Source organism: Psammomys obesus, unplaced genomic scaffold (assembly GCF_907164565.1).
Source record: "Psammomys obesus unplaced genomic scaffold, mPsaObe1.curated_primary_1811, whole genome shotgun sequence".
Lineage (NCBI taxonomy): Eukaryota > Metazoa > Chordata > Mammalia > Rodentia > Muridae > Psammomys > Psammomys obesus.
The window spans coordinates 3,815,563-3,839,662 of NW_026592636.1; the positions used below are offsets into that span (position 1 = coordinate 3,815,563).

Here is a 24,100-nt window from a genome sequence, read left to right on the forward strand (position 1 = left end):
GAAGACCCAGGTTTAATTGCCAGCATGCATATGGTGGCTTACATCTGTAACTCCAATTCCAGGGACCCCCCCCCCCCTTTTGAGACAGGGTTTCTCTTTGCAGACCAGGCTGGCCTGAAACTCAGTGATCCACCTGCCTCTTCCTCCGGAGTGCTGGGATTAAAGGTGTGTATCACCACACCTGGTTGATCTGATTCCTCTTTGGCTTCCATGGACACCAAACATGTTCATGGTACACAGACATACATGCAGAAAACATACACTAGTCAGTTATAGTGTACTTCTGAGTTTTCTGAGGCCAGCCTGGTCTACATATCAGTTCTAGGACAACATAAAGGAACCTCCAAAAACAAAACCCTAAAAAAACAAACAACACACACACACACACACACAAAACTGGTTTTCTGAGATAGGGTTTTCTGAGATAGCGTTGGCTGTCCTGGAACTCACTGGCCTCAAACTCAGAGATGCCCACCAAGTCCAGTCCTCCAACATAATTTTAAGTAGGAAGTAGGACCCGAGTCAGTTGGTGAGCTGTTCTTGCTACCGAGTTTGAGATGAACTGTAGCAGTGATTTTCAACCTTCCTAATTCTGTGCACCTTTAAATATGGTCCTTATGTTGTGGTGACTCCCAACCCTATTGCTACTTCATAACTGACTTTGCTACTGTTATGAATCATATTGTAAATATGTTTTCTGATGGTCTTAGGCAACCTCAAACGGATTGTGACCCATAGGCTGAGCACCTTTGAAATAGAGGCTGTTGCTGATTTAGGTCCTGGACAGTGGTGGCTTCCACTCTGGTGTCAAGAATGAGAACAGTAGAGTTTGAGATAATGGACAAGAGAGACAATTCTCTCTTCTCTGCTTCTCAACTAACCAACAGCTCATCTTCAGGAAACTTAACTACAGGTCAACTTATCTAGTGCCACACCGGTTTTTGGTGCATACAGCAAGCTGTTAGTTTTGGCCACTAAGAGGAGTAGTAATTCAACCCTCCCAGGATGCAATGAGCATTACTGACAGTAGGCAAAATGCAATGAGCATTACTGACAGCAGGCAATGCTTGGGTAGAGGTTGAGAACTAGCAACAGATCTGGTCACATGGCTGAGTTAGAGAGTTGGGGGTTAAACGCCAATCACAGCCCATCTGGAGGCTTCAGGCAGGCACTAACCTCGAGGAGGAACCTAGTCTATAGGCAGGCACTAACCTCGAGTTTGGTCTTGGTTATTGATTGGGGCAAGAGATCAGAACTGCCAAGGCTGTTCACAGGCAATAAGTATACTATTTACTCTTGGGGAGGTCTGATAACCTTACCACATAAAATACTTATGCATCCATTAAAAAAGTTTGCTTTGGGCTGCAGAGATGGCTCAGTGGGTAAAGGCACTTGCCACAAAGCCTGAACCCTGGATAACAAATGGTGCTAAAACCAGACTTCTCCATGCTGCCCTTTGCCCTCCACAGGCATGCCACAGCATATATACATGCAAGCATTTTTTTTTTTTAAGTTTTCCTTGATGAAGCAAGTGTTGCTTTTTGACATTAAGTATAAATACTTGTTATCACAGATGTTTCTGTCCAGAGAGGTGGGGCCAGCATTCCCTGGTCTTAGCTGGATACCAGCGTGTCTGTGTGACCTTCTGACCCATCCTCTCAGACACACACATACACCAAAGGAGAAAGGGGTTAGTTTTTGTTTTTAAAGTCTTTTTATTTAAAAACAAAAACAAAAAAACCAAATCAAAATATTTCCCATTGGGGGCTATTTCTTTTTTTGTCTTTTAAAAATTTTATTACACAAATATCTCCCATTCCCAAATGTCAGAAGACATCTTTGCTCTTTCTAAAACCAAGTGGGGGGGGGAACTTTTAGAAAACAGTCCAACTAGCTTCCTTCCTTCCCTGACCCAAAATAATGCCAATGTGTCAGCTGGTGGCCTAAGACTTATTCCCTTAATGCTCACATTTAATTTAAAAATCTTAGCACAACATTGTAGATCGATTCTAAATAAGCAACAAAAAATATATATTTACAATATTTCCCCCCAAAAAACCAAACCCTTTAAACATAGTGACTTTAGTTGTTTTATTTATTGAGCAGTTATTTTTTAATCACCAAGTGATTTTATATTATATATATATAATTATATATATATATATAATTTTCTTCCTTTCCTTTGTGGTTTTTTGCCCCAGTACGTGGAAAGATGAAGGCAGAGGTCTGGTCTTGCAGTCTGAGGAGGCCAGGTTCTGGTAAGACCGCAGTTAAGAGTAGATGCAGGACCATGAACTTACATGTTCTTTGTCCTCCAGAGATATTTCTCTCCTTTGCAAGGACCAATCCTCACCTCTAAAAAAACCATTCTCCCTCATAGTCCTAAAGAAAAGACAGACCCAGCAAGGGCATCAGTCCATCTGCCGCTCCCTTTTCAGCTGACGAATTTCTGTGTGGTAAAATGCTTGTTTTGTTTTGTTTTCCCCCCCAAATCCAAATACCAAAACCCCAGACAAGCCATCAGCTTAGAAATTTCTGTGGATGAACTGTCCCAAAGGTCAGAGGCACTCTCCCGGCACAATCCCTGCTCTGAAGGGGTCTCTCCACCTCCCCCTTTATAAAGACGACAAACAAAACTTAGTAATTTTAGTATTTTCCACAGGAGCAACCAAGAAAAAAAAAAAAAAAAAAAAGAGGCAGGAAGCTTCTAATTATAGGTCATTAATAGCATTAATAAGGTTTTTGCTCAACACCCAGGGTTCTTTACAGAAGTTCCCCTAACTGAGGCACTCTGGAATAAGTCACTGGCGTTTCCTCAACATTTCAGCCCCAGAATTCTGGGGCCTGAAGACCAATGGAATGGCAGAGGGTCAAGGGAGCTGACTGCTGTTTTTAAGGTGCAGCCAAGAAAATCAGCAGATTGGAAGAAACAATGCCACCCCTTGCCAGAACCCAGTTTTCCTGGAAAAAGTCTGGTTAATGCCAGGGTCAAAGTTGGCTAGGTGGTGAAGAGGGGATGATGCTTCTGCCTCTATTGCTTTGGCAGTGGCACCCCTCCTTGGGCGATTCACACTTTAGACTCATGGTGCCTGGGCTCTGTCCCTCCTGATGGGAGTTTAGGAAAGCCTGAGGCTGGGTAACAGGAAATGGATAGGAAGTGGGGTTATGTTTGGGGTAAAGAGAAGGCGGGGCAAGGCTGTGCTATCAATCTCCTACAGATGGGGAGCAGAGTGCAAATTTGCATGTATTACTGACGAACTCTGGCCACAGGCCTCTGCTGAGCATCTCCTCACACTCTAAATATTGACCCAGAATAAATCCGACCACTTTTTCTTTTTTTAAAGTGCAAAAAGCTCTCTGCTGCCCTAGAGAGAGGATCTTTGGACAGGCCGTTCAATGCAAAGTACAGGGGGCAGCTGATGGGGCTTGAAAAATGGTGGTGGAGGAGTGGGAGACATCATACTCCCCTCTCCTTCCCTGCACACAAGTGCAGCACACTTAGCTAGACACACAGAGGCACATGCACACACACTTCCAAGGCTACAGGCAGAGGGCAGGTGGCTTTCAATCAGGACTCCCCTTAAAAGGCACCAGGTCAGTGAGCTGCTAGGCTATACATAGGCCTGGGCTCAGAGGGCCACGCGAAACCAGAGCCTGGAGAAGCCTGGCCTGGAGGCAGGTGGGAACTCAACCAGTCCTCTGTTCCCCCACCTGGGGAAACATGCTGCTCCTTCTGAGGTCACCAATTTTAGGAAACCCTTTTCAGGCAGGAAAGAGGACATGTGGAAAGGGCAGTTAGTTGGTGGGCAACACTGGGGGTGCAGAGGGGAGATGATGTCTGTCTTAGAATATGCCTGGGTAGCAATGAAATGGGCATCTCTGGGGGCACCGTTCCAGCTCCTCTGAAGAGCTTTTGATAACCCCAGTAAGTGCAACAACGGACTCAGAGACTAGTGGGAAAGTTTAGGGGGTGGTAGTAGAATGGAGGCTGCATTATATAAATGAGTGTTGGACAGCATCAAGCTCAGGGAAAAGAAAAAAGGGCTAGCACAGACATGGAGCAAAGCTTCAGACATCTCACAGCACCACTGAGACCTGCCAGGCCTGGTGTTTTCTAGGGCTATAGGCCCATCCTGCAGAAGCCGGGAGAGTGCAACTGAGGAGAGACACGCAACGGACATCACAAGGAGAACCTGGCCACGGAGGCAAGACCGCCTTCCTCCCTGGAGTTTGCTTCAGAACCAGGCACTGCTGGGGACCATGGGTGAGAAGGAAGGGCTCTTGGCCCAGTGCAGGTGAAAGATGCACAAATTCCCCAAAACTGAGAGCCCAGCTTCCCAGCTGGCAGACGAGCAAGCAAGCAGGTACTGGGACAGCACAGCCTGTGCTTTCTCCTCGATCAACCTCTCCTCTCTTTTCCTTGGGAGGGAGAGGAGCAGGCAAGTGACCTTGGTGTCCACCATCCTCTCTGCCCCACCTATGGGAGAAGGGCTCAGAGAAAAAAGAGCAGAGAGGGAGTGTGTCGTTGGCCTCAGAGCCTGCGCAGGGTCAGGGAGAGACTCTCCTTGGTGGGAAGGCAGGGGAAGATTTTCCTGTTCAGTCCGGGCTGAGCATGTCTTAGCTAATTTTCTGTATCAGTTTCTCATCAGACAGGCAGTAGAGGCTGTTGATGGACAAGTCTGAGATGAAGTGCTCACAGGCTTTTCTTGTGATCTGTTTGCATCCTCGAAGGTCAATCAAGGTGACATTAGCAATTCGCCTTAGGAAGAACAGGGTCTGGTCTGTCAATTTATTGCAACCTGTGGGCAACATGGCAAAGAGAACAAAGATCATAAACATACAGCCAGAAGCCCATTTTGGCCACCCAGTTCTCCTAGCTATCTTTCTCCAATATGCTAAATCATCACATTTAGAGAGACCAGGGCTGCCATCAGCACTGTGGCCTTACTCTAAAGACCATGTGCAGGTAAGCAGCACAGGGCTGTTTGGCTGACCAAACAGGGGCTGGAAAGAAGCCATGCATGCAGGCACCTGAGTTTACTAACCACCTCAAAGATCTTTTGGTTCGAAAGGAATATAAGTCTCTTCTTCTCGTGCGGATACAAATTTCTTACTGTTGATTTGAGAAAGGGTCTCAATATAGCTCTGGCTGGCCCTGAACTTGCAGAGATTGGCCTGTATCTGCCTCTCAAGAACTGGGATTTCTGGGATTTAAAAAGGTGTGTGCCATAACAACTGGCCAAATGAAAATTTTAAAATTTACTATTATTATTTTTTGAGATAGGGTCTTACTATGTAAATCTGGCCAATATCAAACTCAAGAAACCTACCTACCTCTGCTTCCAAAACACCAGGATTAGATTAAAGGTTTGTGTCACCATGCCCAGCTACAAATTTATTTATTTATTTATTTTATATTCAGGTGTGTGTATGGCAACACGTGTAGAGGTGCTCAAAAGGCTGTAAGGTGTCAGATCCCCAGGAGCTATAGTTCAGGGGGTTATGAACCACCTAACATGCGAAATAGGGACTACTGAGCTAGCTCTCTATCCCCATGCAGATGTAAATCAAGAAATAAATATGACCCAGAAAGCAGGGACACCGCTTAACATAAACAAAGACAGTGGCATACCTGCCATATTGAGCTCTGTGAGGGAGTACCGAGTGGAAGACCCGACAGCAGTGAGTAGGTTGGAGGACTGATCTGTAAGGTGGCTGCAGTGACTGAGGTCAAGTCGAGACAAAAGGGGCATGTGGCGAATGATGAGCCGGAGAGTGGCATCTGTGATGTCAAGGCCTGCCAGCCGGAAGTCAGTCATGTTCCGGAGCTTGCTTCGATTGTCTTGACCTCCACAGACAAGAGAAGAGCTTAGATCAAAACTTTTAATTCTCTACCAAAGCCCCAGGTGGTATAGCTGGTTAGGAACCCTTTGACAGAGTTAAGCAGAACTACCCACACTACACACTTCACGGAGAGAGTGAACAATGTATAGGGCTGTTTCTAGGAAACAACGTAAGACTACTGTCTCTTTGGTGCCAGATTGCATGCCCCACTTCCAAAGTGATGTGTCAACAGGGTCTTTCTTCCTCACAGTCCTGTGATTCTGTTACCATACATCATTTAAAGAGTTTTCGATGTCCTACTCTGACCCAGAAGCCTTGCAAGATGTTCTCAGGTTTATGCTCTCTGGGCCCAAACTCTTAAAATTGTGAGTTATTTGCTTGTACATAATCTGCACATGTACATGGCCTGTTACTGCATTGTAGACTTGCACAATTTAATTCTGAGACCTTAGTTTCAAGCTCTGTCCAAAAAGAAGGCTCAAGACAAGACAGGTAGATGAGGCAGGCCCACAGCTTACCTGGTTTATCTGTGGGTGGAGTAAGCAAATCCCGAATTTGAGGGTCTTTAATTCCTACTGCCCACCGAAGATCAAGGGTCCTGAGAAGGGGGCAGCTGGAGGTGCTGAGGGCAGAGACTGCAGACCAGGAACAGCCTGCTAGTAGGAGGTCTTTTAGTCCTGCCATAAATGGAAACAAACATATAACATACTCTGCCTCTATTGAATTCAAATCCTCAGTTACCAGCTGTTTTGAGCAAAAAGAATTAATCTCTAGTTTAATGGGAGAGAAGGGATGGTGTTCTAATCAAGTGTTTAGGCCTCCAAGTTACAACTATTACTTTGGTGTTAAAACCAAATAGCTGGATGCCAGATGGTGATGTCCCGTGCTTTTAATCCTAGCTCTTGGGAGGCAGAGGCAAGTGGAGAGCCTGGTCTACAAAGTGAGTGCCAGGATAGCCAGGGCTATACACAAAGCAGCTATCTTGAAAAGACAAACACACAAATAAAACAAAACAACAAACTCAATTGCTGGAGCTAGGTATGATAGCACACACCTTTAATCCCAGCACTTGGGAGGAAAAGGCAGGCTGATCTCTTGAGTTCTGCATAGTGCAAAGGCTACCACCTCAAACCAAAGTGCACACAAACAAAGACAAAGACAGACAGACAACCCCCACCCCCATTGCTGGAGGGTTTAGGGAGGTGGCTAAACAATTAAAAGCACTTAACACTCATTGAACAAGACCAGAATTCATATCCCAGAAACCACATACATGGCAGGTGGACGTGGCAGCCTGTCAGTAATTACAGCATTGAAAAAAAATTGGGATCTCCACAGTATAGCAAGAGTAGCCATATCAGATGCAAGCTCTGTACTGTTGACTGGCCCCTGCCTCAACATATGTAGTGGAAGAGTGACCCAATGTTCCTCCTATGAACTTCTAATACAAATGAATATATAAATGCACACTCACCTACATGCATATACATGAAAAGAAGAAAAATAAAGACCCAGTCACTATGTTTCTACAAGAACAACAGATGCTGTGTGGCCTTAAAATATTGAAGGGGCTAATAGGGGACTGGTGGAGGCAAAAATCTGACTCATATTCTCTCATCTATGCTCAGGAAATGTGCAGGGCTGGCAGCAGCAACTCAACCTTATTCTCTCTTGTGCAGTCACCAATCCAGTGATGCCATAGAGACTGGCAGTTATTGTGGCCCCAACAGCCACAGTTTAGGACTACTGCCTAAACCGCACTGCACTGCGTCAGTTGTAAGCAGTATTAACAATAGCCTGATGTTCCCTGCCGGTCCTCTGGGCCTTAGGACACTAGCAGGTCTTGCTGCTCACCTACCTGGCAGCCTATTGACCAGCCATGTCAGCTGCTTTTTGGAGATGTTAGTCCAACTAAGGTCGAGGCTTACTGGCTGCCGCTTGATGATACCACTGAGAGCTTGGGGCACGATGGCCTTACACCTACTCAAGTCAATTTTTGTCCAAAGTCGTTTATCACAGCACCTGTAAGAGGGAAGAGAATTTAACTAATGATATTCCTGTCAAAGATGATTCCAAGGCATTCTGCTAGGCTTCTGGTAAAGGCTGAACACCTGAAGGTCATTCCTCTAAGTTCTCCTATAAAAAAACCAGAGATCACTGTCATTTTCTGCCTCAGAGTCAGGCAAAAACTGCCTTGTTCTTTACAACAACTAGACCCTTTGCAAATCCAGGTTAAGCAGGGTATGGCTTGGCTAGTCCACACAATAGTATGCTAGAGTCCCTTTCTTTATATGGCTCCTGTTGAGTGGTGTACAGGGACATTTAACAATTTAAAGAAATATCTTAATTTTTAACTTGGTTACAAGATAGTAAATAGGTTTCCACACAGAGTTTTTATAATTTTAAAATTTCTTGACTTCTCACTGCCTAGAATTCCTTGGCTCGGCTCCTTTTGCTTGTCAGTTACTTGCCACTGAGGGAGATGAAGGATGCTACGCATCACCACTACAGCACATCCTGCCTTGAGCCCATTACTGTCTCAGGCCCAATGAAGCTCTCTATCACTGAGTGCTTGACTTCTACCTTCTAGCCAGTTCAGTCCAAAACTGAAAGGGAGAGAGGTCTTTCCCCTGCAGTCTACAGACAGCATTGCACCATGCAGGTTTCTAGTTAATGTTACAGTCCTTACCCTTAAGTTCGGCCTGCCTGTCAGGGCACAAGGAGATAATATGTAATGGAAGTCTTATGTGCCTTGGCCTGGAAACCAAGGATCAGGAGGCTGGCAGACCCACTTGTTTGATAGAAAGAAGTTAAAGAGAATTTGGGTAAGTCACACATTAATTCTAATTCAAGAAACAGATTTGTACTGGCAAAATTATTAGATTGACAAAATCTCACTGATGGCACACCAGATGTTGATGTAAGAGTCCTTAAATAAATACACACTATGCCAGAGCATATTGACAGACCCATCCTAGAGGCTCTGATTAAGTAGATCTGGAGATTTCCTTTTCTTTGCTTGCTTCTTTTTTTCTTTTCTGAGACATGGGTCTCATGTTTTAGTAAAGATCTTCCTGACTCTAGTCTCCTGAATGCTGGGATTACGTGTGTACACTACCATACTCTAACATGTGTGTGTGTGTGTGTATATATATATATACACACACACATATACATATATATAGCTGGTCAAGACACCAAATTCTGAGAACAATAGCAATAGAGTGTAACCAAAGTAAAAATTATACACCCTTATGGAAAACCTCACAACACCCCAGATAAATTTCTTCATTTATGAGCTCAAGGGATTAGTTCTACTAAATGTATATTCAACTAGAGGAGAAATGGTCCATTACAAAGGATAACTGAGTCTCAGCTTCAGGCCTGGGCACTGAATTATTTAGCTTTGGAGAATAATTAAAACTGGAAGCTGAACACAGAAGAGGAAGAGACCAAAGGGTACTAGAACTGTAAGATTACGAGCACCTTCAAATTCATTTTGTAAAGTTTGCCCATTCCTCTTGGTGCTATCATCTGTACTAAAAACTAGACTACTATCTAGCTTGTCACAGACTCTCAACCAGTATATGTTAAGTTAGGGAAGAACAGGTTTACAACCTCTAAGACCCTACATTTTCATACAAACTGGATAAATCCATCCCTTAAATCAGTTTCCCTTCCCCCCAGCAGAGAGACAGGGAAACAAAGAGCAGGGAGAGGAGGCAAAAGCTCAAACTTCCTCTAACATCTGGAGGTGTAATGGACTACATCTATAACAGCACCCACAGACCAGGTCCCTTCACTTCTTAAAAAAACCAACATGCCTGCAGATATCAAGGTGCATGCTGCTGTCAATTCAGAAGACCTGACACCTACTCCCCTGCCCCTATTCCTGACCCCCTGTATCCCTGCTCACCATTTATACCACGTCTTGCACACTCGCATACATTCACAAAGTTCTCTGCGGCTGAGGTAGCGGAAGACAGACATCCAGACCTCCCGCTGCATCCAGCTTTCGTCTCCATCCTGAGCCCAACTGCCCCGGCCATTCAGCCTGGCTGCACCCCCCTCCTCTGCACTGTCATCTTCCTCCTCCTCCTCCTCTTCCTCCTCCTCTCCCCCCAGCCCCTCCTCATCCCCACGCTGGGGGTTTCGGGCTGGACAGTGCTGCATTAGCACACGGGGGTTAGGGCGAAGGTTGGCAGAGGAGGCCGTGATGGCCTGCAGCTTGGGCACAATGGATGTCCCGTGGAGCTCTTTGGTGGGCCTCTGTAGCGTGACAGTGAGGTACGATCCCCGGATCTTGGCTTTCTCAACTTCAGACAGCTCCTTTTTGCCGCTGGGATTGTTCTCCTTTTCCCGTACCATGGTGCGCTCTGTGGCCTGTAGCCGCAGCAACTGCCGCCGTTTGAAGCGCTCATCACGGCTGGCACTGTGGTGGTCGCTGGGGCCAGCCCCAGGGGATGACCGAGTCACCATACCCCGGGGAGAAACCGGGTCGTGGATGAGTTGCAGCATGGAAGTAGGAGAGTGAGGCGGGGGTGTGAGGGGCTCCTCGCAGCTCCTCAGGGGCCGTAAGACTTTGGCTTGTACAGCTTCTTCATCGCTCTCTTCTATTTTCCGCTTCTGCAAAATGCCCAGAAAAGAAACACCAGTGCTTCCTTTTTTTCTAAACCCTTTAAAGTAACAAGGAGAACCTCAGAGAAGCCAGGTCATTGCTGCCAAAGGGGGCCATTTCCTCAGAGCCTGTGATCCAGACTGCCAAGATCTGTTGGCAACAGCTCACACCCAGGTCATAGAATGTTGATTTCAGAACACAAAATACTGAAATGTTCACTTAGGAAAACTACCTGTAAGAAAAGCTTGTGTCCAAGTACAGAGGATGAAATCTAGAATATAAGGCTTCTTGATTCTATACCCTATATTATTCATTGCACCTCAAGTTTTGGGTATTTTTGGGGGGGGGGTGTAAAAAATATAATTTTTGCATTACAATTCTGTTCTTTGTATAACTTGACCATTTTTACTTCTGTCTCTAATTTAGCTCTTTTACAATCAAGTGATGAATCCATGTTGATGAAACAACTCGCCTAACCATGGACAAAGAAGCAGGGGCAGAGTACTAGACTTCAGTGCCTTTCAGCAGTCAGCTCTGCATTTTCAGTTCACCTCTCCATGAGGAACTGTGCCACTGCAGAGAGACCTGGTTATGATTACAGTGAAGAATCCCACAAGGCCAAGACCTCATCTTGTAGTACCTGTGCCTGCTAGACACCTGGCCTTTCCTGCAACCACCACTGGCTACGCTGAGACAAAACTCAAGTCAACAAATGCTACTAAATACCATATTAATATGACAGATTTTCCATAAGGAGACATTCCGTCACCAGCAATAATCCTGGTCTGTATTTCTTTTGTTCCTTACATTTTTGGTCACTATGGAGGAAATGCAATCTTTGTTCTGGAGGCTAGTTTTCACAGCATATTAAAATGTAACAAAAACATAGCACCTGCACCCTCAACAGAACAGTGAAGACAAATTTAAAAGTCCAAGAATGTGCAATGAGAACTTGTGGTAGTCGTCAACTCTACAAACCTTCATCCTCAAAAATATTTCAACAGGCATGGAACATAAACCTTTAATCTCAGCACCAGGGAGGCAGAGACTGTTGGGTCTCTGTGAATTCAAAGCCAGCCTAATCTACATAGCTGAGTTTCAGGGCAGAGCCAAGGCTACACAGTAAGACCTTGTCTCAAAACACCAAAACAAAAAATCTTGACTAAAATTTCAACTGTCCCAGAGCCTAAGTGGAAGAACTAAAAAGACAAGCAATTGTCTTCATGCTTCGTCCTCATGCCTGTGCAGGGTCCCTGAAGAGCTGACAGGAGGTAGCCATCTCCTGCTGTCTGTGCCCTCAACTGCTCTAACCTTGCCAGCATGAGTAACCAGAGTTTCTTTGGCATACTGATGTTTCTAGTCACCAACAGGCCAACAACTTTAGCTGTCCTGGGCTAAGGTCATGAAGCTAATACCCACTCTCTCTAGCAGACTGGCTGCTTCTGAATTGTATATTTGGGCTCATGGGGTAGGTAAAGACAAAGATGTGAAGATGACAAAAAAGAAAAACGAAGGAAAAAAAAAAAAGAAAGAAAAGGAAACCTGTTTAACCAGAAATGCTAGTGTATAAATCCAGTATGTAACAACACCACAGGCCAAGCCTGCCTCCCTGTCTAGTTACATTCCACAGGACAAGGTTGCATACCTAATTCTTTAACTCAATAGCTCAGAGATGGTTCCTACCTTTCTAGTACACTACAGAATAAAAGGACATCAAAACTCCCGAGTGGAACAGTGCTTAGTGATAGAAAAAGCAAAAACTAAAACAAAAGAACCCCCCCAAAAAACAAAACCAAAAATAAAAAAACCAAAAACAACAAATTGGAGGGGGAAGGAGAGTAATCAAAAAGGGAAGATAAAAAAGATGTTAAACAAACAAAACCAAAATAATCTTGGTCACAGAAAGCCCCTGGATAGTACAGCAACCTACCCGAGTGAACATTTCCTTTACCTGGGCTTTCTCCGAGCTGTCTTCCTGGTAACACTTTGGACACTCCCAGCAATTTGGCAACTCCTCGTTAAGCAACCCCTCTCCATCCATCTACAGGCAGATAGGGATGTTAAAAAGAAGGCAATTTTTTTCTGCCTTCTACATGACACAGTTAACACAGGTAGGAAGCACCTGCAAGAGTCATCCATTTTTAGACATACTGATCTACATGGGAATTAAAGACTGAATGCTACTGAGCAGCGAACAGTGCTAACACCCCCTCCCTGCCACTGCTAACTGGCTACTCAAGACACTGTGATTCTTGGCTGCATGACAAACGAGGCTCCCTAGTTTTCAGGGTCTGGGCCAGTTCAGAGTTGTGTTTCCTCTCCTAAACATCATATGTTAATGGCACCAGACCCCATCTTGCTATGTGGGCAAACTACTGACTGCTGAGATTCAGAGGTCTATAGTTGAGTTTCAGTGACCTAGCGTTCTCATCTGCAAAATGTAGATACATATAACAATGCATCAACTCAAATGCTTGAGGTATAATGACAAACCCTGGTTTGTGTTAAGAACTAAATTAAAAGTGCTAACAGCTGGATTTGGTGGCATTTCCTGTAATTTCAGTATACAGGAGGCAGAGGTAGGGACAGAGGCAGAGGCAGGATGATTTCAGTAAATTCAAGGTCAACTTAATCTACAAATAAGTTCTGACCCAGCCATAACTACACAGGGAGAATGTCTCAAAATAAAAAAGAAAGCTGTTCAGAAAAGTGCTTAGTATTGAACACTTCCTTGAAATTTGTCACAGAGAAGATAGTATTTTACCAATTCTTTTCTTTCTTTCTCACACCCCCTCTTGGGTCAGGATGTTAAGACTGCCTTAAACTTAGAATATTTTTGCCTCAACTCACAAAATTCAGGGTCTACAGGCATATGCCACTTAAATTCTAGCTTTTATCAACTCCAACACACACATTTTTTCAACAATCCCCCTCCCCAACACATACACAGAAATTAGGGTTTCTCTGTGTCGCCCGGCTGTCTGCTCTATCCACTCTGTAGAGCAGACTGGCCAGAACTCAGAGAATTCTCCCTAGCTCTGCCTCTCAAGTGCTGGGATTTAAGGTTATGTGCCACAGCCAGCCTGCTACTTCTCTTGAAACTGTGCAGACTGCCATCACTGACAATGCCTCGGTGGAAGTCCTTACATAGCCAACATTTTCTGTCAAAGCCAAAGTACCAGCGCCTATGCACATCTACCTATACACCTACTTACCTACCTGCCCACCTTTGAGTGGGGGGGAGGGCAGGAGGGTCTTACTATGCTACCAAGGCTGATTCAAACTAGCCATTTATTTTTTTTTTTACCTCAGAGTCACCATACCAGTTAGTCATATAACTGAGACCTAATTTGACAGATCCAGTTTCACAGGCTTGTAATAAAGATTCATGGAAGGAAAAAAAAAAAAAAAAAAAAAAAAGACATGTAAAACATGCCTTCTCAGGCTGGGCAGTGATGGCATATGCCTTTAGTTCTGGCACTGTGGAGGCAGAGGCAGGAGGATCTTTGTGAGTTCGAGGACAGTGTGGTTTACAGAGTGAGGTCCAGCGCAGCCAGGGCTACACAGGGAGACTCTATCTCAAAACAAAACCCCAAAATACAAACCACCACCACAACAACAAAACAAACCCTTCTTTTCTTTGGATATATATCAGAATCACCTGGAGCACTCTGGGAACATAAAATTTAAGCTAGATCACATGACTCCATTTTTGAGGTTGAGTTATAACCACCCCCTCTTTTTGCCACCACCCCTGAAGCCCACATCCTGAGATAGAATGAAAGATGTGGCAGAGATGCCTGGGAGCTTAAAGCATCCTCAAACATGTCTTCAAGTTTCATGATAATAGCTTGGAGACTTCACACACAATGTCCAGAGGCCTCTTAGACATGTCCCAGTACACAGTAGACATCTCAACAATGGGCTAACGTTCTCCTAAAGTCCACATTAGGTACAGTAACAGCTTCTACTGGCAGGTGTTCCACTCTTTTGTCAAGGGAGGGCCTTTAGGCATATCTTTACCTGGAGGCAGCCAGGATGAACTATCTCATTGCATATGCAGCATTCCATGAGCTTCTTCTCAAAGTCTTGTGTCTCTTCATTCTGATCCACTTCTCCACAGAGAGAACATGTAACTGAATGAGGCAGTCTGGGCTACAAGAGAACAAAGATCAGAACAAAGATTTAGAATCTTTAAATTTCGTATTCCCTTTAAATAAAGATGGGAGACTTGGTTCACCTGGGATGCACAAAGACAAAGTAATAAGCAGGGAGGGTTTTGGTGGGAAAATGACTAGGAAAGAAGACTGAGGACTTAACTGCCCAGGAACTAGACTATCAGAGGTAATTAAGTCACTCTTTGTTGGCTTGTCTTTGGCCTCACAGGTCCCTTATTAAGAAGGGGACAGAAAACAGTGACTTGCTCTCCAAAGGCTGGTGTCCTATTTGAACATTAGGTAAGTAGGGCCATAACATTAGATTATTTTTACTATGGATATCTTTCTTCTAAAGCCAGGGAGAGGAGCTCCATCTCAGCAGAGACTTTACACATTATAGTTTCTCTGGCACCAGCACCACTTCTTGCAAAGTTTTTTTTACCCAGATCACTTACTGCTAAGCACTGTCGGAGGACACAGGATTGCTTCATTCGTCCAGGCCCACCAAACTTCTTCATGTCCCTGCAGTAGTGGCAGACACCACATTCTCCTTGCACACATGCTTTGCATTTCCTACAGCGCACTCTCCTCCTCCGGGCTCCTGACACAATGGGGGAGGCAGCAGCAGGCCTTACTGGTGTTAAACGGGGAGCTGGCTTCATGGTGTGAGGCTTTGTGATGGGAATGGTAGGAACCCTTACCTTTGGCCTGGTAGGGAATTTAAGCTGGAAAAAGAAAGCAGTAAGGTCAATCATATCTGGTTACTTTAAAACTGGAGAGAGGGCAGAAGATTACATGGCTATGTACCTGGCCTAGGACTTGACAAATCTGCCCCCTGCCTATTTTTATAAATACATTTATAAACTAATTAATAAAAAAATAATAAAATGAGCCATGTCATTTATTTATGTATTATCTATGGCTATTTTCAAATGCTGTAGAACTGTGACATTCTGTGTAGCATACAAACCCACAGAATCTCAACAGTGATAGAAAACTTTGCCAATCCCTGACCTAATGCTCTGCTACCCTTTTCAATATAGAGAGCTGTAAGGCTTGGCGGCATTGCAAGCTTTTAATTCCAGCGTTTGGGAGGCAGAGGCAGGTGGATCTCTGAGTTCAAGGCCAGCCTGGTCTACAGAGTGAGTTCCAGAACAGCCTGGAACACAGAGAAAACCTTGTCTTGAAAAACCAAAAAGATATTACTCAACCCCACACTTTTAACATTCTGCTTAAATACCCCTGGGATGTTATGGCTTTGGAACTTTCAGTTAGGGAACACTGAAAAGAGGCCTAATTTGGCTCATGGTCAGGACAGAATACACCAACTCTGACACAGACAGTAAGATTAAAAAGTTATAAATGTAAGCTTCAAAGGCATGAAAAAAAGTAACTGAAAATTTATTTGCTGATGGAAATTCTTTTTAATTTTAGCTGGGTGTGATGGTAATCTACCTGTCATCCTAGCACATAGAGGTAGAAGCAGGCCAGCTTGGTGAGACCCTGTTTCAATACAGGGAGAATGGTAATTCTTGGGATCATGGTTTCACTATAACAAAAACCTTCTAGTTTTAGATACATATGTAGTGCCTTAAATTAGCTTTAAATCCCATTTCGCTGAGTTTCTGGGTCAGAAGAAGGGACATCTACTGTGGTCAACTAATGTACACTAAAGCATCTGAATCTGAAGAGAGGGCTCCAGCATGATAGTTTTGGAAAGAAAATCAATTTTGAGCTGGAGAGATGGCTCAGAGGTTAAGAGCACTGGCTGCTTTTCCAGAGGTCCTTAGTTCGATTCCTGGCAACTACATGGTGGCTCAAAACCTTCTATAATGAGATCTAGAGACCTTTTCTGGCGTGTAGGCAGAATACTGTATACATAAAAAAAAAAAAAAAAAAAAAAAAAAGAAAAAGAAAAAAAGAAAGCCAACTTCAAAGAGAGCCAATTACCCTGAACTATGAAGTTAGGAGAGAATCAAGTAATAACTGACTATCAGCACTTTATTTACTAATTTATTGAGATAGGGTCTTGCTATGTTAACCCTGACCGGAACCCATCAAAATCTTCCTCTCTCTATTTTCTGAGTGTGGAATCAAAGAAAGGCCTGTACCACCATTAGGTTTTTCTTGTTTTTGTGAGGCAAGATCTCACTATGTAGCTCTGGCTGGCCTCAAACTCACAGATACACACCAGCTTCTGTGCCACCTTGCCTGACTATCAAGGCACCAAACAAAACCCATGTTTTTATTTCCAGAATGGTGGTGATTAATTGGCAATAAACTTAAGTGGTTTGAAGATCAAGCATAAGAGTCTCTTACCTTATCCCTTTTTGGCCACTGCACTATAGGAACTCCAGTGAGGGCTAACTTGGGATCACTACTGGCAAGTTCCTCCAGCAAAATCTAAGGATCAAAGAGAAGCAAAAAGTTGAGCATGGTGAACACAAAACCCAAGCACTCTAAACAGCATCCAGACTTGGCCTTATCCCTGCCCCTTCAGCACCAGAGGAGGAGGTTGGTTATATTTCCCCTCCATACAGATTTATTGCAAATCAAGCAAATCAACAATGAAAGAGAAACCTCCAACTATTGCTATCAAGACTTTTAACCTTGGTTGGGTGAATTGCCAGACGACATTACTTCTAAAACTAAGGAAGCAGATCTACACAGTAAATGCTAGGCCAGCCATGGCTAATCAGCGAGACTTTGTCTCAACGAACAACCACAGAGGACAGACTTCTTTGCTCTCAATACGATATCTATATCTCTAAGACACTGAAGCAACTAGGTACCCTATATAGTGTTACCTGTCAAGCAATTCTACAAAGGATAGTAAAACTTTATTTCTGTACTTCTCTATAGTAGCAATTATCAGTTTTGTTTTTATTTGTGAGTGTGGGCAAAGAGGCATCAAAATGAATGGCGGATATTAAATTATTAAGATAATATAACCTTCATGTCCTGGTTCAACAGGATATTACTTTTGGTGGACTTATTTTTGGGGAAAAGAGGAGGCAGTAGTGGAGATTAAACTCATAAGCTCACACATGCACATTCCAAGTAATGCTCTACTAATGAGCTACATCCCCAGGCACAGACTTGTTTTAAGGCTGATTACAGCTGCATACTCTTTGGAGGTTCACAGCACATGCGCGCACACACACGCACATACACGCATGCATACACACACACGCACACACACACACGTACAAGTTGAGTCTGTTTTGCATTTAAACTATTAATGGAAAAGGAACAGTTTAGATCAATGGTTCTTATGACTTCAATAAAAAGTTTGGATAGCTTAGAAATAACATGATGGTAAGAAACTGCCACTTAAGTGAATCAATCACACTGGTTGACTTTATTTCGAGACAACTCATTTTATGTCTTTGAAAGAGATTCAGAACCACAAACTACCTAGTAGAATAAATCTCCCTTTTGATGACATGAACCACAAAACAATGCCACAGCAAAAAAATGTAAATCTGAGAGACAGGTTACCCTTGCCTACGTGTATACACTGTTTCAGGAAAAACTAAAATAAACTTTGACCTAGAACAACCAGAATACTTGGGTCACCTTCTGTTGTTGTTGTTTATAAGACTTATTTATTATATATACGGTGTTCTACCTGCATGTATGCTTGTACACCAGATCTCATTATAGATGGTTGTTAGCCACCATGTGGTTGCTGGGAATTGAACTCAGGACCTTTGGAAGAGCAGCCAGTGCTCTTAACTTCTGAGCCATCTCTCCAGCCCATGGGTCATCTTTTAACAAGCATTTTCATAATCAGAACTTTCAATTATTTTCATTCTTAACCTAAAGATCATGTTCTAAATTCCTGAGTTAGGGCTCACAAAAACCTGTTTACATTCTAAAAGCTTCCTCTATTAAGATCCCCCTTTTGCCAAATCTCCAGATGCCTCACACCTTCCCCCAAACGGATCTCATTTTCAGTCATTTTATTTACTTCAAGTTGCTATGGCACCCTATTCTAGAGCCTCATGTTAGCACCATACTGTGTGGGGGTGAAGAGGCCGGGAGTGGTACCACGTGGGACAAGGTTCTGGTCCTAATCTCCCTAGGGTGAAAAATTCAGGTCCATTCAAAATGTGCACCAAGGAGTGCATGGCTCCCCTCCCCCGCCCTGCATACGGGAGGACTAGGACTCTGCCCATTTCCTCTGCGGGAGAGAACTGAGCTGTCCACAAACAGGGACTTTCCACTTTCAGCAAAGCAGACTGCACAGAAAGACCTATGATTAAGAGAGTAGGAAAGGAACTTAAGTTCACTGGAATAGTCTAATTCTACCTGTAAGACTTTTGTAGGGGGCACAGGGAAGGACGGAGAGATACACTGTGTGGGCTGCGCTGGGTGGGGGCAGTTAACATACACACCACTCAATTACTGGGGTATGTGTGGGTGTGGAGGGAAATGCAGATTTCCTTCCCAGCCTATATTCGCTGGGGCCAAGTCCGCAATGCTTTCAGTTTAAAAAAAAAAAAAAAAAAAAAGACTCTAGCTGAGGCCCTATGAGAAACCATAAAAAAGCCACCACCCTCGCCAGTGAGATTTAGGATCAAGGAGCGGGGATAGGGGTGGGTGGAGTGCGGAAAGGCTGCTGCTTATCTAGGTTCCAGGCATTTGAGAGATCGTTCAAACACAGGCCCACACCCCAAAGAACACAGAAAGGGAAAGAGAACTATGGGCCTCTGGTCAAGGAGTAAGTACTCCCCAAAGCCAAGCAACCCAGTTCCAAAGCACATCCCACAAGCTAGAGAACAAGTGTTAACAACGGCTCACGCAACACAAGTAACACAAGCATTGTCCTAGACTCGCCCAGCAGGCAGTTCTGCCTCTTCTAAGAGACAAAGTCTCTACAGTTACACATACCCAAAACCAGAAAGGGCCTGCCAACCGACCGCCTGACCTTGCATTTCTTGTTTGTTGCTCTGGAGCTGCAGAGGCTCTTGGGTGAAGTTTCCCCAGCGCCTTTGTTTTGTTTTCTGTGCTGAAGTTGTGCGGAAGGAGTTAGCTTTTCTGCTTCTAGGAAAATCCTGATTTACGTGAAAATCCCGAATCTCCCCAGAGCATGTAAAAGCAGGGCAGTCCCACTGTAACCCTTCAGGCTACTCAGAGCAGCGTGGAGCACTCTGAGCTCCTTCTAAAGCCCTTCAGCTCAGCCGCGGCTTCCTGTGCCTGCGAACAATGCTGCTGCGTCACCCACATGCAGCTCCCAGAAATGCTTTGCAACGGAAGATGGCAGGAGGGGGAGCTCAGCTCGAGTGAGCCAGCCAGGCAGAGGGCCTGGCCGTTCTGCTGCAGAACCCGGAGGGGGTGTGTTTGGCAGCCGCTCGCCTCCTCGTGATTGGAGGAAGCACAGTCGGGGAGGGAGCTTGGCCATCCCAGGCCCCAGATCCTTCCCTCCCAACACTGCAACCGGAGAACCCAGGGCCACCTCCAGAGGGCTCTGTAGCAGACTTCAGGAGGCGCTAGTGGAAGGGAAGGCTTTAACCCAATCCACAGGCTATGCCTTCATACCCTAGACCACATCTGTCCTTACAGTAGCCCCGCACCACTCCATTCAGGGTCACTTCCTGTTTTAACTGGAGCTCTCTTACTGATGGTACACAGGTAACTCTCCTCTCTGGGATCCCATCTCTGCCTCTGAGTAGGAAGCTGCAGTAGCTTACACAATTCCCCAGCTCTTCCTGAATCACCTGTCTACCTGACACCTGTCCACACTCAAACAGCTCCTTCCCACCATCCAGTATTTGTTCAACAACTTCAGAAATACCATAATTACAGGCAACACTGAGAAAATATGGCTGTTATCAACTATATGTACAGTACATAGCCACTTCTGGTTCTGACAAGGAACCACCAGCAAACTAGAACACTTTATGCAGCCAACTTTAAGCACTTCCGTTGTGAACAAAACAAACTACTCAGGTGCAACTTAAGGACAGTACACTTTATCCTCTTGATTCTATACAAAGTACAGGGAGTCAGGGAACAGGCTTTCTCCCCAAGCTGCAGCAGTTTCCGCTGCCAATCAGAATCCCTCACCTTCCAGATACCACACCCAAATTTCTGCCTCTAACTCAGTTTTGCCTACCTCATTCACAATCCTAAAGCCTCAGCTCTCCAAATGCTGGAATTATAGGAATGGCTACCTTCTTATTGATATTCCCTATGAAGCAAACAGCCCTTCATTCCACTGACAGTTCAATGACGCCTTCTCTACTGTTTAGAGGTTGCTGAGCCAGGGTTAATGAAGCTCAACATTTGTTCTTATTTTCTCATTGGTCTACAGCAAAAAGGAAAGATTCACACAAGAGCAGGAAAAGGCAGAGTTTGTGTTTTCTACATCCTTCTGATATAACTGCAGGTGCTACTTTGACATAAACCTCTAACTCTCATTATCCTTTTTAAATTACATTTATTTATTTGTATGCATATAAAGGTCAGAGGACAACTTTTATTATGTGGGTCCCTCAATGGAGGTTGTCAGGTCTGTCAGTAAGCACTATAACCATGAGTTTCTGGAATAGATTTAATGACCTCATAATCTTTCTGGGATCTGGGCTGTTGTCAAGGGCTGTGTTTGTGAACAGACTTTTTGCCAGTTTCCCTTCCGGTGTTGCCTGCTCAGGCTTAGCTCTATCCCCTGGGGGCTCAAGTGATCCTCCTGGGCTTCACCAGTAGCTTTACATGTGGTATGTACTTATTTTCACTGTAGCTTACAGAATGAAAAAGTTACTTCTGTGTTCTTGATTGAGTTCTTCCAGGAAATACTTACATGGTCATCCAGACCTTACACTTCTCCTTTGCACTTCCACTTTAAAGACTTAAAGATCAAGTGTATTCATATGATAAGTGAAATACACTTGATAAGTGTATTTCATATGAAAAGTTTTGTAACAATGAAGTTTCTTGGAAAACAGACATGCCACTATGAAACTCTAGAAGTAAGGTTTCAAATTACATATTAATCAGGTCTAATTTTGCCCTCTCCTGTAATTAACAATAAAAAGATGGCCAACAAAGAATGAGCAAACAGGTGATGGTATCCACCTGTAATGTCAGCATTAGGGAGCTGAGGCAAGAGGATGTAACTTCAGAATTGCTCTAGGCTGCACAGGGAGACCCTGTCTCAAAAAGCCAACGAGGACCCTGGCAGTTGTAGTGCACATCTTTAATCTCAGTGCTTGGGAGGGAGAGGCAAGAGTTTAAGGCCAGCGTGGTCTACAGAGTGAGTTCCCGGACAGCCAGGGCTACACAGGGAAAAACAAAACAACAAAGCCAAGGAGGAAGAACATTACCTTTTACAACACAGAAAACATGATCGAATCTAATACTTTAAAACACAACCTTATTGGACTTATTATTCAGTTAGGAACAATTATCAGTGGAGAAACGTCTCAGCAGTTGAGAGCACCTGTTGCCCTTCAGAACCCACATTAGCAGGCTCACAAGTACCTGTAACTCCAGCTCCAGAAAATCTGGTGCCCTCTTCTGGCCTTTGAGGGCACCCTCAGACATACAGTTGAGACATACATACACAAAGACACAAGCGTAAGTGAAAATAAAAAGGAGACAAGCATGGATGGGGTGCACAATTTTGATCTCAGCATTCAGGAAGCAGTGAATCTTTATGATAGCCAAGTCCCAGGACAGCCAAGGCTATGTGGTTAAGACTCTGTCTCAACAAACAACAAACAAAATAAATAATAAGATAATCTTTTAAAATACTAGGGGCCGGGGTGTAAGTGCTTGCCTTGCCAAGTATGAGGACTCAAATTCAGTTTCTAGCACCCTTGCTGCGTGGCTTACTCCAGCTCCAGAGGATCTCTCTGATGCCTCTGGCTTCAAAGGGCATCTGCACTCCCACGTACATATCCACACACATACACATACTCAAAAACAAAACAAAACTTTAGCTGGGCAGTTGTTCCACATCTTTAATCCCAGTACTTGGAAGGCAGAGACAGGCAGATTTTTGTGAGTTCGAGAACATCCTTTTCTATAAAGTGAGTTCCAGGACAGCTAGGACTGCATAGAGAAACTCTTGTCTCAAAAACCAAAACCAACCAACCAAAACCAAACACAGCCTCCTAAAAATCTTTAAAACACTGGGGTCAGAAGAAAAGTCAGTGGGTACTGAGAAAGAATGACAACCTGATTTTGATCCCTGGAATCAACGTAAATGTGCAAGGAAAGAACCTATTCTATAAAGTTATCCTCTGTACTATAGTAAGCATGTACTTCCCTTAGGAGACTAACAAAATTTTTTCAAAGTGGGGGACATCTGAGGGACAATACCTGAGGATTGTACTCTGGGTTTCATACACACACTACATACATACATACATACATACATACATACATACATACATACATACATATCTTGTTAGTGATAACTGCAAATGAAATTTTATTGCATGCTGTTTGTTTACTTTTACTTTGTGTATGTATGTCTTCCCTGTATGTATACATACTACGTGCATGCCTGGTAACTAAAGTAGATAGAAGCCGGCATTGGATTTCCTGCAACTGGAGTTATAAATGGTTATGAATTGCCTTATGGGTGCTGGTACTTGAATCTGGGTTCTCTGAAAGAGCAGCCAGTGTTCTTAGCCACTGACAGAGCCACCTCTCCAGCATCAGATAACTACTATTTTAAAGGTTATTTGCCACTACAACTCTGCTTCAGTACTATCAAATTCCTGGGGTGGAACATAGTATTAATTTTTAGATAAGAGATAAAATGTTAAAATCTTAAATCAGAGTAGCATAAATCTATTGCATCACAAATTTATAAAATGCAATCTGTTAGCATGTACAGAATGCTGTTGTAATTAATTTGTTTAATCTACCAGGACAGTTTTAGATGATGAGAATGAGAAGAAGGGTGCCTCCTCCTTACTTAGAATAGACTCTCCCACCTTCCCTCAGAGTGTGTTTTCGGGCCTGTGCATACCAAATGCACAGTGTATATACTTCTTAGCCTCCTTTACTGCCCACTCTACAAGTGGACTCTACTAGGACTAGAGGCCTAGACCTACAACAGAATAAATGTAATAGATTTGTGACTAGCTACAATGTTACTTTTTAATTACTAACAATAAGATTTAAATTTTTTGGTGCTGATATGAAAACACATATGACTGTCCAGCTGATCAAAAAGCTTCTTTTGTATGTGTGTATACATTGGGAATTCATCAGCAAAAAACAAACAAACCAACCACACACACAACAACAACAACAACAACAACAAAAACCAAAACAGATATAAAGAAAGCAATAAAGTCCAACTGAAATCTTCCAGTTGACTGTCATCACTGTTAGGGTGTCCTGATTACAGCAACTTAGGATCTACCTCTCAAGAACCCTTTGTAAATGAGCTATTTCTATGAATGGAGCTATACTATACACACTGTTTCATATTCTGCCCTTTTATTCAATATATATTAAG

At 43.8% G+C, this 24,100-nt stretch overlaps 1 protein-coding gene across 4 annotated transcripts in view; it reads right to left on the reverse strand.

Annotated features, from left to right (window-relative positions):
• Positions 1 to 1,707: 1,707 nt before the first annotated feature.
• Positions 1,708 to 24,100, reverse strand: part of Kdm2a (lysine demethylase 2A) — an 85,413-nt gene continuing 63,020 nt past the window's right edge. For all 4 annotated transcript variants that reach the window (XM_055614542.1, XM_055614543.1, XM_055614540.1 and 1 more), the window contains 9 exons: positions 16,939 to 17,022; positions 15,075 to 15,344; positions 14,486 to 14,617; positions 12,414 to 12,503; positions 9,761 to 10,470; positions 7,703 to 7,866; positions 6,363 to 6,521; positions 5,633 to 5,848; positions 1,708 to 4,799 (listed from right to left, as the gene is read on the reverse strand). In XM_055614542.1, the coding sequence (XP_055470517.1) occupies positions 4,618 to 4,799; positions 5,633 to 5,848; positions 6,363 to 6,521; positions 7,703 to 7,866; positions 9,761 to 10,470; positions 12,414 to 12,503; positions 14,486 to 14,617; positions 15,075 to 15,344; positions 16,939 to 17,022 (2,007 nt within the window). In that variant the 3' untranslated portion in view covers positions 1,708 to 4,617. The remainder of the gene's footprint in view (positions 4,800 to 5,632; positions 5,849 to 6,362; positions 6,522 to 7,702; positions 7,867 to 9,760; positions 10,471 to 12,413; positions 12,504 to 14,485; positions 14,618 to 15,074; positions 15,345 to 16,938; positions 17,023 to 24,100) is intronic.